This window comes from Fusarium venenatum (assembly GCF_020744135.1).
Source record: "Fusarium venenatum strain MPI-CAGE-CH-0201 chromosome Unknown EDB82scaffold_3, whole genome shotgun sequence".
In the NCBI taxonomy this organism is placed as follows: domain Eukaryota; kingdom Fungi; phylum Ascomycota; class Sordariomycetes; order Hypocreales; family Nectriaceae; genus Fusarium; species Fusarium venenatum.
In genome coordinates, this window is record NW_027072131.1 from 3459792 (window position 1) to 3472898 (window position 13107).

The window sequence follows — 13107 nt, forward strand, 5'->3', positions numbered from 1 at the left end:
TAAGTCCAGATCTAACTTAACTTTAGCTACCGGCTCCAGCTTTAGCCAGGAACCGTCCATTACATTTATACACCCCCTGGCCTTTCCCCTTCTCTTTCTACTTTTTCTTTTCTTCTACCCCATCTTTTCTCTCTTTCTTTACACACTTCCTCTTCTTCAACTTACTCCTTACTCGGAGTACAAGTCGAAGATGAAGATATCGTACTTGTCCGTTGGGCTACTCGCCCTCTTTAGCCCCTTGGCCGCTGCTTGGAGCAAAGAAGGTATGTTTACGACTACCATGTCTCTCTCTCTATCCGTCTGAACATGTCTTAACCTTTTGTTCTACTCTTTAGATCGCGAAATCTTCCGCATCAGAGATGAAATCGCAAAGTATGAGACCGACCCGGCCGCCAACTTTTACGATATTCTCGGCGTGCCCAACTCTGCTTCGCTCGACGACGTTACAAAGGCCTATCGCAAGCAGACTCGAAACTTGCATCCCGACAAGGTCAGACAGTCAATGCGATCAAAGGCTGAAAAGGACAAGAAGTCAGGCGCAAAGGTCAAGCCTCCCACCAATGCTGAGATCAGGACCGCTGTCAAGAAGGCTGGCGAGGCTCAGGCCCGTCTTTCCCTCATTGCCAACATCCTCCGTGGCCCCGAGCGTGATCGTTACGACCATTTCCTCTCCAATGGCTTCCCTCTCTGGAAGGGCACCGATTACTACTACAACCGTTACCGACCCGGCCTGGGCACGGTCATCGTTGGCCTGTTCCTCGTTGTTGGTGGTGGTATTCACTACCTCACCCTCTACATGAGCTGGAAGCGTCAGACCGAGTTTGTCGACCGCTACATCAAGTTTGCCAGGGAAACTGCTTGGGGTGGTGGTCTCAACATCCCCGGCGTCGAGGCTGCTGCACCTGCACTCGCCCCTGCTCCTGCTCCTGCTGCGCCCGAGAGCGAGGAGGAAGAGGCTCCTCCTCTGCCCCAGAACCGACGAGAGCGCCGCATGTATGAGAAGGCACAGAAGCGTGACGGCGGCAAGCCTGTCAAGAAGACCCGCCGAGCTCAGGTTTCTTCTGGATCTGGAACTGCTACTCCTACTCCTACTGCTGGTCCTACTGGCGCTCGTAAGCGTGTCGTTGCTGAGAACGGCAAGATTCTCGTTGTTGACTCCCTTGGTGATGTGTATCTCGAGGGAGAGGACGAGGAGGGAGAGATCCACGAGTACCTCCTTGACGTAAGTAACCCCCCACCTATCAAGACGCCAGAAAACTAACATACAACAGCCCAACGAGCTTGCCAAGCCTACCATCAAGGACACTGCTGTCTTCCGTGCCCCGATCTTCCTTTTCAACATCACCGCTGGCCGTTTCCTCCCCAAGAAGTCCTCCGACCTTGAGCTCGAGGTTTCGGGTGATGAGGAGGACTCTGACGTTCCCCAACCTACTCCCAGCACTGACTCTGCCGGCGAGGACTTTGAGCTTCTCGACAAGAGCACTGATTCGCTCAGCAAGGCCAAGGCATCTGGCGCTTCGCAGGGCAAGGCCAACAAGCGCAAGGGCAAGAAGAGGTAAACTCGTTGCTTGATTTATGAAACAAAAAGGAGTGAGACCTGGCTTGATGTGGAGTCGATGGGAATTGAGGATGATGTATTTTGTTAAAAAATGAGATGGCCAAGGTGAATCTTCTGCCAGTCATGCTATAGTAGATGTCATCGTGAAAAGGACCAGACTTTTGGGAATTTGAGCTATCTATCCCAAGGAAGTACAATGAGAATCAACCATAGTGATGCTGAAAGTATGAGATATAATGAAGCTCTGTTCAATTAGTCTCCGAGATCGGTCCTAGAAGACTACAATGGCACTTCATCCTGCCGAACTTAGCTGCATCATTGATCATCTTAAAGCCGGGTATTACGGACTCTTATATCCGACCAACTGCACTGCACTTTCTGCCAACACAGCATTAACCCATCATGGATTAAGCAGGTAGGGAAAAGGGATGCAAGAGCCTTACCCCCGGTGCTGTAGCTTGCGTGATACTACTTGACTATTCCGAAACTCCATTAAGGAGATCGTCGGTTATTAAATCCCACTTTGACTGACCTAGTCCAATTTTCTCCATTATCATGGCAACCTCTATATAACTACCTTCAGTCCCACTCACATTGTGTCTTGTCATTCGAATATGCTCGTTATTTTATGCTGATACTTTGTTATCATATCTTGTCATTGGCGACTACCAATCTACGATGACGTCCTTGAACAGGCCCGTGGGGTCAGATGTTGCTGATGATAGCATCAGGGAGACAATTCCCATTGAGGATTCTACTGAAGATCCTAAAGTCCAGAGTTCGGCTGCCTCAACTGAAGAGACGGGCTCTAACAATGTGGTCCTGCAGTCTTCAAAATACGAGTCCAGTTGGATTCGTAGGATATTGACACCGAGGAATTGTCGATGGAATGATGAGTCGCCACCAGCTTTGTCCATTGGTCATTGTCTTCTCTATGCTATGGTGAGTTAATCATCCTGCGATGCAAGTTGTTTTCTAACAATGGCAGGCCTCGGGTATCACGGTAGCAAATCTCTACTACAACCAACCAATTCTAAACAAGATAGCCGCAACCTTCAATGTCTCATATGAAGAATCCTCCCAAGTTGCGACATTACTACAGTCAGGATACGCGGCTGGACTAATCTTTGTTCTTCCACTCGGAGATATTCTCGAGAGACGACCGTTTATCATCAGCCTAGTTTTTGCCACTGCAACAATGGTGAGTTAGCCATTTACCTGATCGTATTCAGTTGCTGACAACACACGAATGCAGTGGATAGGACTCTGCGTCACGAATGACTTCACTGTCTTCCGAGCTTTGTCTTTCCTCTGCGGTGCCACCACTGTAACACCACAGCTGATGGTCCCTCTTGTCGGGGACTTTGCGCCTGTACATCGAAAGGCGTCTCTTCTAGCCATCGTCACGTCGGGACTTATGCTTGGTCTCCTCATGGCCAGACTACTATCCGGGGTTGTGACCAACTTCACAAGTTGGCGTAACATCTATTGGATAGCCTGTGGACTGCAGTATCTCATGGGCGTTGTGCTCTTCTGCTTCATGCCCGACTATCCATCCACAAATCCTGATGGCCTCAATTATTTCCGTGCACTGTCTTCCATTCCTTACATGATGGTTACAGAACCTGTGCTTATACAGGCCTGTCTTATCGCTTTTACCCTGTCAGCCGTGTTTACATCGTTTTGGACAACCTTGACATTTTTACTCGCTTCTCCGCCATTTGACTATACATCTCTCCAGATCGGCCTTTTTTCCCTGACAGCACTTGCGACTATAATGTCCATTCCACTGATTGGAAGGTTGATTGATCGCTACGTTCCTCTGCTACCAACCATTGGTGGCCAGATCCTGGCGTTGATAGGAGCTATCGTAGGAACATTCATTGGAAACTTTACTATCGCAGGTCCCGTCCTCCAGGCTATAGGTATAGATGTTGGTATGCAGACTGCTCAGGTTTCCAATCGCTCAGCTATCTTTGGCATCAACCCCAAAGCACGTAATCGAGTCAACACAGCCTATATGGCACTGGCTTTTGCTGGCCAATTGACTGGCACAGCAGCGGGAAACAGATTATATGCCAGTGGAGGCTGGAAGAGAAGTGGCGGTTTGAGCAGTGAGTCTATACCGTTATGCAATTCTCCCATCGGTTCTTACAGGCCAATACTAACTTTGATCTTCAGTTGCATTCGTAGTACTGTCCTTATTAATCTCTCTTGCAAGAGGTCCCAGGGAAGATGGCTGGGTTGGTTGGAAAGGAGGTTGGCATCCTCGACGAGAGAAGGCCGTGACATCGCCAACACCAACAGAGGACGAAGAAAGAGGCAGCGAGTTACAGGACAAAGAGAAAAAGTGAATGAATCATAGTTTATATCAAACTACATAGCAACGAAGCATTAAGACCACTTAGCCAATACACGAATGAACTTTGACAACATATAATGAGCACAGGATAAGCAGCCACTTCGAAAGATAGCCGTCATTCTTTCATAAACCCGGAATACAAAATATTTCTTTTCTTACCTAGCTTACCTGTCTTGTGCTCCAGGCCTATTTCATCTCAAGGTCCAGCCTTTACCTTGCAGTACGTTCAAACTCAACCACTCCAATCTTTTTGCTTCTGCACGATCGTCTGCCTCTCATTCAATTTGTTCTTTCCCTCATGTTTCCCTAAACACGGGCGACAGAGTAGGTCCGGAGGGCCAAAGACCTCTGCTTGTTTGATTTCGGAGCACCCACCTTTGTCCACAATGTCACCACAGTATCGGATATTACCAAAAGCTTCCAGCGCAGTACGACATTGCCAGCAAACAGAAACACGAGTGATTTGGATGCACATGATGGGCAAATTCGGTTTGGTACGATCTGCTGAAATAGTAGTGTGGAATTGCTGGAACGGTGAGTTTGGTGATGAGTCTTGTAATTCTGATTGTAATGAGAATGAGATGTTGGTTAAGATAGGACGTATTCCACTCACAACGAGCTGGGTTTTATACATTAATGAGCCTCTGAACACGACTCAATACATACAATAGCTTCGCTATTATATCAACATTGTTCTCGGGTCAATAACATTGTCCTAGTGTTGTTCGTCGTTTGCTCTCAGAACAAAGGACCACTACACAATACACAAACATCATTCGTCTACACGTTTGATAAAGAACACATTTTCAGCACAACAAGTCTCATCTTGCAAGCTACAGTTAAACATGCACAAGAGTATATCCTTGAGAAACAAAGTACATAGTAAATCTTCGTTTAAGTCTCTTAACTTCTTTTTAACTACAAAGTCGACAAATACACGCCCCTCATGGAGCCTTCTATGCTAAAGCTCCACGGAGGCCAACCTCTCGCTAGTTATGTCACCTTCTCTTCCCAAAGGATATATATCGCAACTCTTGCTACAAAGGAGACGCTGCCCTGCGTAGAATCATGCATGCCAAGTTTCCCAACAAGCTAACAAAAACTCCTTCCCAGTCCTCGCACTCATCCTCGTGTCAGTAAACGCTTAGCTTAGTATGTACGCTTGAAAGGTGGCACGGGCTTGCACTCGGCCTCGTCCAGGGTGGTACCAATGACCTTTCGGTAAGACAGGTCGACCTTGCCGTGAGGCTCCTTCTGGAAAGAGAGGGTGTGCTTCATCCACTTCTCGTCATCTCGGTCGGGGTAGTCCTCGCGGGCGTGGGCACCACGAGACTCCTTTCGGTTAGCAGCAGACTCGGCGGTTTGGATACTATCATCATGTCAGTGTCGCTTCATTTATCATCGAAATGTGTGAAACTTACGCGCAAGTCAGCAGGTTTCGGAGCTCAAGAGTCTCAACAAGATCAGAGTTCCAGATCATGCTGCGGTCCTTCATGCCAACCTGGCTGTACATGCCATCAATCTCCTTCATCTTGCGGACACCCTCGTCCAAACTCTCCTGGGTTCGGAACACGCTGACCTCAGTCTGCATGGCCTTCTGCATGGCAAGTCGGATCTCGGCAGTGCTCTTGGGACCGTCGGCGGTTCGGACCTTGTCGAGGGTCTCGATGTGCTCAGAAGCAGCGTCGGCAGCAGTGGGCTTCAGAGCGTCACCGGGGTTGAACTTGTCACGAATGGTGTGCGAAACGGCACGACCAAAGACAACAAGATCCAGAAGAGAGTTGGCACCCAGACGGTTAGCACCGTGGACAGACACACAAGCGGCCTCACCGCAAGCGTACAGACCAGGGACAACCTTGTCCTCGCCCTTCTCGTCAACAGTAAGGACCTCACCAGTGTATCGTGTAGGAATACCACCCATGTTGTAGTGGACAGTGGGAAGAACGGGAATGGGCTGCTTGCGGACATCAACACCAGCGAAAATACCGGCGGTCTCAGAGATACCAGGCAGACGCTCAGCAAGAATCTCAGCGGGGAGATGGCTGAGCTGGAGGTAGATGTGATCCTTCTCAGCACCAACACCACGGCCCTCACGGATTTCCATGGTCATGGATCGAGAAACGACATCGCGAGAAGCAAGATCCTTAGCGGTAGGGGCATATCGCTCCATGAATCGCTCACCCTCAGAGTTGAGGAGGTAACCACCCTCACCACGGGAGCCCTCAGTGATCAGGCAACCAGCTCCATAGATACCGGTAGGGTGGAACTGGACGAACTCGAGATCCTGGTTGGGGAGGCCAGCACGGGCAACCATAGCCATACCGTCACCGGTACAGGTGTGGGCAGATGTGCAGGAGAAGTAAGCTCGGCCGTAACCACCAGTGGCGAGAACGGTGTGGTTGGCAAGGAATCGGTGCAGGGTGCCGTCCTCCTGGTTGTAGGCAAGGACACCGCGGCACTCACCATCCTGCATAATCAGGTCGAGGGCGAAATACTCGATGAAGTAGTTGGTCTTGTGGCGGAGGGACTGGCCGTAGAGAGTGTGAAGAAGGGCGTGGCCGGTTCGGTCAGCGGCAGCACAGCATCGGTAGGCCTGGCCGCCCTTTCCGTACTCCTTGGACTGACCACCGAAAGCTCGCTGGTAACTATTCAAGGTCAGTAGCCGCATTGAGGCGGATTCCAAAATCCAGACTTACATCTTGCCGTCCTCAGTTCGTGAGAAGGGGCAACCGTAGTTCTCAAGCTCGATAATAGAAGCGGGAGCCTCTCGGGTCATGTAGTGAATAGCGTCTTGGTCACCCAGCCAGTCGGAACCCTTGACGGTATCGTACATGTGCCATCGCCAGTCGTCCTCGTGCATGTTACCTAGAGCAGCGTTGATGCCACCCTGAGCAGCGACAGTGTGGGATCGGGTCGGGAAGAGCTTGGAGATACAGGCAGTGTTGAAACCAGCCTCAGCGAGACCGAAGGCAGCTCGCAGACCGGCACCACCAGCACCAACAACGAGAGCATCATACTCGTGGTCCTGAAAAAGCGTCAATTGACTATATCCTTGATTCGCAGATGATCGGATAGACGTACAATGACAGCGTATTTGTTGCTCACGAAAGGAGAGGCCTCCTTGGCTCGTAGAGGACCGTTTCCAGTAATAACTCGGGCTGCAGACAATCCATTAGTATCTGAAGTCGCGCGGGCTGATCGTGGAGAAAAGCGTACAAACAGGTCGGGTTGTAGAGAAAGCTCGGGTAGGGAACCTGGCGGCCCTTGTGAACTGTACAAAGTTAGCAAAGCGCATTGAAGAGGTTTTAAAGCTTCTCGCGGTGGTAGCACAAAGTCAATCTACCCAAAGCTTTCCATGAAGCCATCGCAGAAGGCCAGGCTGGGGGCAACTCACGGCAGGGCCGAGGGCCAACTTCCTCATTGCCATAGAAGAAGCCATCATCAACTAAAGTCACAATGACCAAGACCAAACTGCATCCGCGGGGAGAATCGAAGGGTGGGATTTAACGATATCCTCGGGTGGCGGAGGAATAGAACTTTTGTTGGATATGGTTTGGTTTGGTTGGTTTTGGAGAAATAGAAGGGATCACTGTATCGAGGGCTCAGCCAATCGAGTTATTCCTCTTGATGTTTTTTTGGGTCTCTTGCTCTTCGCGAGGCTCTACCGGGACGGATTCTCTCGGCTCCTCGGTTGATCCAACCAATCAGCGATGGCTTATTAGCAGCACACGTATTTGCTGCTCACTACCTCCGGGGACATCGGACACTCTCTGCGCTGTAAGCCACTGAAGATATAGTGAATCGGAAGTCGATGACCATAAATGCGTTGCAAGCTATCAAGATTCCTTGGGACCGAAATGCATGGCCAAACGTCCAATTGGAGGTTAATTTTCTGCTATCTTCATGACTCCATAGTTACTGTTCACTTAATAATTCAATTCTCGATCTTTGTCCCATTACAATGTTCAATGGATCGGGAGAAGTCGCTGTAAGAAATCCAAATCCATGACGCCAATACCTGACAGTTGAACTCATCACGTGCCGAAGCGGATGTACATTTTGCCTTCGGCTCCTCTTCCACCTCTAATTCCGATATGAATTAGAGGGGACGGCATGTGCTGACGGGTCAGGGGAGGCAAATCAACGATCTGGACACCTGGACTGGGTCGTTGGATCGTGGCCGGCCCGGAAGACACCAAGTAGGCTTCGGGTCCGGTCTTCAATGTCCGGTTTTCGTGTCTCCTAATCATCACAGCAGCCAATACAATCTCCCTGAATATTGTCCAAAATTCCATGTATATAGTATGTCAAGCAACTTCAGCTTCAACTTCTGGTATCAACTTCTATTCCGAATCAACCATTCTTATGTCCCATTTCCTAGTCCATTCGGTTTATACCTTGACAGCACCCACATTAATCCGGTCCTTCTCATCCATCATAAGCCAATACTAAACCTCCAAACCAATGTACAACAACACAAAGGATATCTTGCTAAAACTAGTTGGACAGAACTTGTCGCAGCATAATCAAGAAGTTCTCAGTCAACTTGTGCACTTCTCCCACAGGAGGCTTGGCCGGTTCTCCGGCGCTTCGGCGCAAGCGATCCTGTCGCTTCGCCCTGCGTCGCCTTTCAGCCTCGATAGGATCCATCTCATCTTCCTCCTGTGCCTCTGCCTCGTCTTCGGATCCGTCGTCGTATGCCATGTCTTCAAGATCTTCGCTGTCCAACCCAAAGTCGGCAGAGTTGAAATTCATACCTGCTGGCATCAAATCGTTTCCAGCATGTCCCTCTGCTGCCATCTTTTGTCGTGTCTTATCGTTGTGCCACTTCTTTCTGGCTTCTTGCCATGCAATGAGCGAGTTAATCTCTGCCATCGCCTTCTCCTTATCTAAAACTCCGGCACTAACGCCACCCTCAAACAATGCATTGACATTGAGGGTTCCATTCTTTGGACCCTTGCGCAAGAACTCAAGGATACCCTCAATCCAGCCCATGAGCTGAGTAAAGAGACCGTTATCATGTGTGTGAACTTCGTGTACAAACTTGTAAAAGTTGTGTTCATGACGCTGGCACAGATCAATGAAGGCCTGTACTGTCTGGTTAGGATCTGCTGAAGCGTCCTGCTCTCTGCACTTCTCGACGACCTGTACTCATATTAATTCATGTCGCGATCTCGAGAAAGTTGTGCTTCTTACCTGAATCATATCGTCGATAAACACAGCAAAGTCTGTAACGCTGTTGTACACGTTTGCGGACTTGTAAACTCGCACAAGCGGCTCATAGAAGATCGTGAACAGGTCTCGGAAGAGCTGTAGAGTCACTGGCTCTTCGATCAACTGCAGCATCATCTCCTTATCGCGCTGCCTTGTGCATAGCTTCAAGTACTGCTTCATGTACGAGAATAGCTGAGCTCCCTGGCGTAGCTCTTCATCAACGTTCTCCACCGCATTGTTGAAAGCGACATATGCATTGTAGAGTCGTTGGATTTGCTCCCCTGTAAGTCCTGGCTCAATGAGATCAGACCTCATAACAGCGACAATAATGTCCACATCGTCGGCCTCGGCCTCCTCACGAATGGCAATCTTGATATGCTCCTCCGCGTGTGTGTACTTGTAAAGCTTTTGTGAGAAGACAGGGTCGTCGATCTTGGTGGCGAGAATATCGATCGATTTTTGGAAGCTCTTGATTCCATCGTTCAGTGTCAGTGAAAAGATCCTCTGCATCAACGATCGTGTACCAAATGGTTGAGCCAGAAAGATATCTAGAACGCCTGACATAACGGCCGCTGGGTTTGCGATCCTAATAACGTTCTTGATGACTGAGTATGGGATAAGAGAGTGAATGCGTCTGGCCTGGGCGAAAAGCTCAGGGGAGTTGTCTTCGGCAAGGAAAAGATGATAGATGACGGCGGCAATCTCGATACGAAGCCACTCGGCAAACTTTCGATACTGGATGCTAAGATCCTGAATGGTCTCCTTTTCCTTTATTTCCTGGAACAGCATAGTAAGTCCGTTGCGCTCCACGATGTCGCGGCGGAACCTTCAATGTATTAGCTCACATTCAACTGTGGTGCGTGACAAGACTCACTGTTCCATGTACTCGTCAAGTTCGGCAGCTCGCTTCCTCGCGATTTCATAGAATTGCTTTTGCTCTTGCATGCGCTTCTCATCCAGAGCCTTCCTGCGAATGATATCCTCAACATCATCGTCCGTTGGGGTAATGGGCTCGCCGCTCAGGAATTCTTGCATAGCATTGGTGTTGGCGAACTGGGGGTTATGTAGTAGAGATCGCAGGAACGCCCTCAGTGAGATTCTCTGGTTCTCACGCCACAGAACGACGGTTTGCTGTTACTGTTAGTTTGGACACAAAGCAATAGTGGTGTGCGTCGCTCACATCTGACTGATCTGATTTATCAGAGTCCTGTCGGATAGCCGGACTCAATCTTCCCCCCTCAGTTGACACCCGAGGAGACGGGAGCCTTGGAGAGCTGAGTCCTTTTGATCGATTTGATCGGAACGAGGCAGAAGAGTCTGTCTTGCGGTGACCTATCAACTGTTAGCTACAGCCACGGCAATCAGAAATAAGCTGGATCGTACCTGGTGACAACATGGACGTATAACCATTCGGCCTCGTCGAGACAGATGAGATGGAGGAAGCATCCGAGTCGTTTCCATTGCTGAACATGGATGTGAAAGCGATTGTTGTCGTTGTGTCGGACTTGTTCTTCTTGGGCATTTCGGGTATCACACGGCCGGGAAGTTCTGTACGTAGTCGGCTGTGGAGTTTCGCAAAGTCGCTGTACCTTCGTCCAACAAAATGTTCCAGTTCTCCCTTCTTCTTGATACGCAAGATAAACTCGGCATGTTTGTGCTTCCGGATGGTGTGCTTGACCTGGGTGACTCTCACGCCGGCGACGTTGACATCCCAGCCATTGATATAGTTTCCCTCGGGCATCGTATGCATCACACCTGTCTCGATGGCATTGCTATCGACAATCTCAATCTCGGAAAACCGAATGCGCTCTTCGAATCCTGATGATGTTCCAATTCCAGAGACCATCATAAGCTCAACAAGTTTCCTAGCCTTGATGGCAAGCTTTCGTCTCTTTGTCTCCTCCAAGCGATCTTCCGAAGACGAAATTTGCTTTCCTGCGAAGGACTCAAGGAACTACATCATGTTAGCGTCGACCGTTCGTTACTATGCATATCCATCACTCACCACCTGGAGTTTGTCCTGCCAAAACTCCTTCTCGCGCGCCTTGTCCAGGAAAGGAAAGTCGCGAACATGATGGACGAAGATGTATCTCAAGATAGGTAGTTCGGACTCTTCGGGAGGGACTTCGCCTTGGTCGGATCGAAATGGTGCGCCGAAACGTTGCAGCGCCGTTGTGGAATTGAGTTCGTTGATCTCCCACTTTACCTGCTCAGATATAAGTTCTCTCTTGAGGTCTGGGATAAGAAACGTTAGCTTTATTCACCAGATCGTGTGGATCCATATAGCAAAGCGCATCGCAACTCACAGTGTTCTTGCTTTCCGGTCAGTGCCTGACCAGTAGGTAGCACAGCATCTTGCTTCGTGCGGACGGGCAAGTCGATGGTGGGCGGAGCTGGAGCAGCAGTGCCCTCGATAACTGCGGGCGTATCTCTGGTCTCAGCAGCCATGGCCGAGTTGCGGGAGCGTGTCGTGTTCTGTGACGTATTATAGGATTTGGTGTGAATTAGGAACAGGTCGAGGATGGAAGAGGTCGGTGGTTGCTATAGAATTGTAGGATATAGGTAGGATGAACTGTTCAAGTCGTCGGTCTTGGGATTTAGGGTATATTATTTCCGCCTGAATGATTGTTGCTTTGATGGGGTTCGGTCTGGTAGACTTATGGCGGGGCAAAGCTGCAGTCAGTCAGCTTCGTCTAAGTTAGTGGTAAACTAAAGGGGTGCAACTACGTAATGATTGCTCTAGGGGTATCACGAACATACAGGACAGCCTTTGAGTCTCAGTCAGAGGAACAATCAATCAGAGATGCTGACGCCTCACTTCTTTCCAGTCCTCTCAACCTTATAAGGTATTTGTCGCTCTGGACACTTGCGTACATTAAGCGCCAAAATCGAGGGGCATGACGTGTGTCGCCAAGCACCAAGCCACTCGCCGAGACTCTCACAACCCTGCTTTTCGGGTCCTTTTTGCCGTGCTATGGATGCGCGGCATGGGACTCGAAAATGTCCATGACTACCCGTACAAAGTTTGTAGTTCTATGATTATAACTGTCTAACTCAAGGTAGCTAACGTAAGGCTGAGTACGTGGAACGTTAGATGATCAATGACAGTAACACGAAGAGGCTTCTCAACATTCTACAGTCTTGTTAATTACGTTACTGCCAAGCCTTATTGATCATTCGGAAACTCACTGTAAGATAAGAAGACATGACTCTCCACGGCTTGGTGTTTGGTCAAAGTACCTACCGTTACAACATCTCGCCAAATTGATTCGCTTTGATACCGAAACAAATGGCTGATCCTCCTTGTTGATCCAAATATCACACATTTACAGCCCAAAGTCTATTATACATCATCTCCCAATCATCCTTGCATCGTGGCTGCTGAGCAACTTAGACCAAGTAAAACCACAAAAGAAATACAAGACATATTGAATTTCATATCCAGACTGTCCAGATATTACGAGTGAACCAATCAATGAGCATGCTCTGGAGAAAGAAAAAAACACAAACATGGGCAATCTTGCCTTTGGACCCCGCCACGTTGAGTTACGCAACGTCTTGTCTGTGCTTTATTGGTTAGGATAAGTTGGGTTAGTATCTAAGAATTTGCTATGGTACGTGCTGACCAGAATCTTTACGTTGTCACGCAAACTTTCAGAGGTCAAGCTTTTCTGTTTGTCTTTTTTGGCAATACTGGACAACTTAGGGTAACCCTGTTTCGAGAAATAAGGTATTCCACAAGACCAAGTAAGCTGCATTCTTAGATGCTTCATCTAAAGCACCGTTCACGGAGAACATTCGGCCTTGCCTTCACAAGCTCTCCGGGCCTGACCAGAACGAGTATTCGCTCCTTGGCGGTCCTGGCCAAAGCAAAGCTAAGCCAAACAATTTTGAGACGAGCTCCGGGACACGGCTCGGCAGTGGGGATGTGTGACACGGAGCCTCCGAAATGTGGCGCCGGCTGCGGCTCGGC

At 49.2% G+C, this 13107-nt stretch overlaps 3 protein-coding genes across 3 annotated transcripts; 2 read left to right on the forward strand and 1 right to left on the reverse strand.

The window, feature by feature from the left end:
* Positions 1 to 5: 5 nt before the first annotated feature.
* Positions 6 to 1931, forward strand: EDB82DRAFT_239715 (uncharacterized protein). The gene is made up of 3 exons (XM_025727403.2): positions 6 to 263; positions 336 to 1222; positions 1272 to 1931. The coding sequence occupies exons 1-3, from the start codon at positions 191 to 193 to the stop codon at positions 1557 to 1559; spliced, it is 1248 nt and encodes a 415-aa protein (XP_025581873.2). The 5' UTR covers positions 6 to 190; the 3' UTR covers positions 1560 to 1931.
* A 1-nt stretch (position 1932) lies between these two features.
* Positions 1933 to 4003, forward strand: EDB82DRAFT_239725 (major facilitator superfamily domain-containing protein). The gene is made up of 3 exons (XM_065607291.1): positions 1933 to 2500; positions 2547 to 2759; positions 2814 to 4003. Exons 1-3 carry the CDS (start codon positions 2237 to 2239, stop codon positions 3921 to 3923), a joined length of 1587 nt encoding a protein of 528 aa, XP_065463966.1. The 5' UTR covers positions 1933 to 2236; the 3' UTR covers positions 3924 to 4003.
* Positions 4004 to 5069: 1066 nt separating this feature from the next.
* On the reverse strand, positions 5070 to 11582 carry EDB82DRAFT_546761 (uncharacterized protein; the record flags this gene model as incomplete). The annotated part of the gene is made up of 15 exons (XM_065609471.1): positions 5070 to 5289; positions 5342 to 6565; positions 6617 to 6945; positions 7002 to 7259; positions 7686 to 7753; positions 7881 to 7906; positions 7939 to 8003; positions 8075 to 8159; positions 8428 to 9065; positions 9117 to 9960; positions 10009 to 10265; positions 10384 to 10466; positions 10518 to 11088; positions 11140 to 11369; positions 11441 to 11582. The coding sequence occupies 15 exons, from the start codon at positions 11580 to 11582 to the stop codon at positions 5070 to 5072; spliced, it is 5040 nt and encodes a 1679-aa protein (XP_065463967.1).
* Positions 11583 to 13107: the final 1525 nt, after the last annotated feature.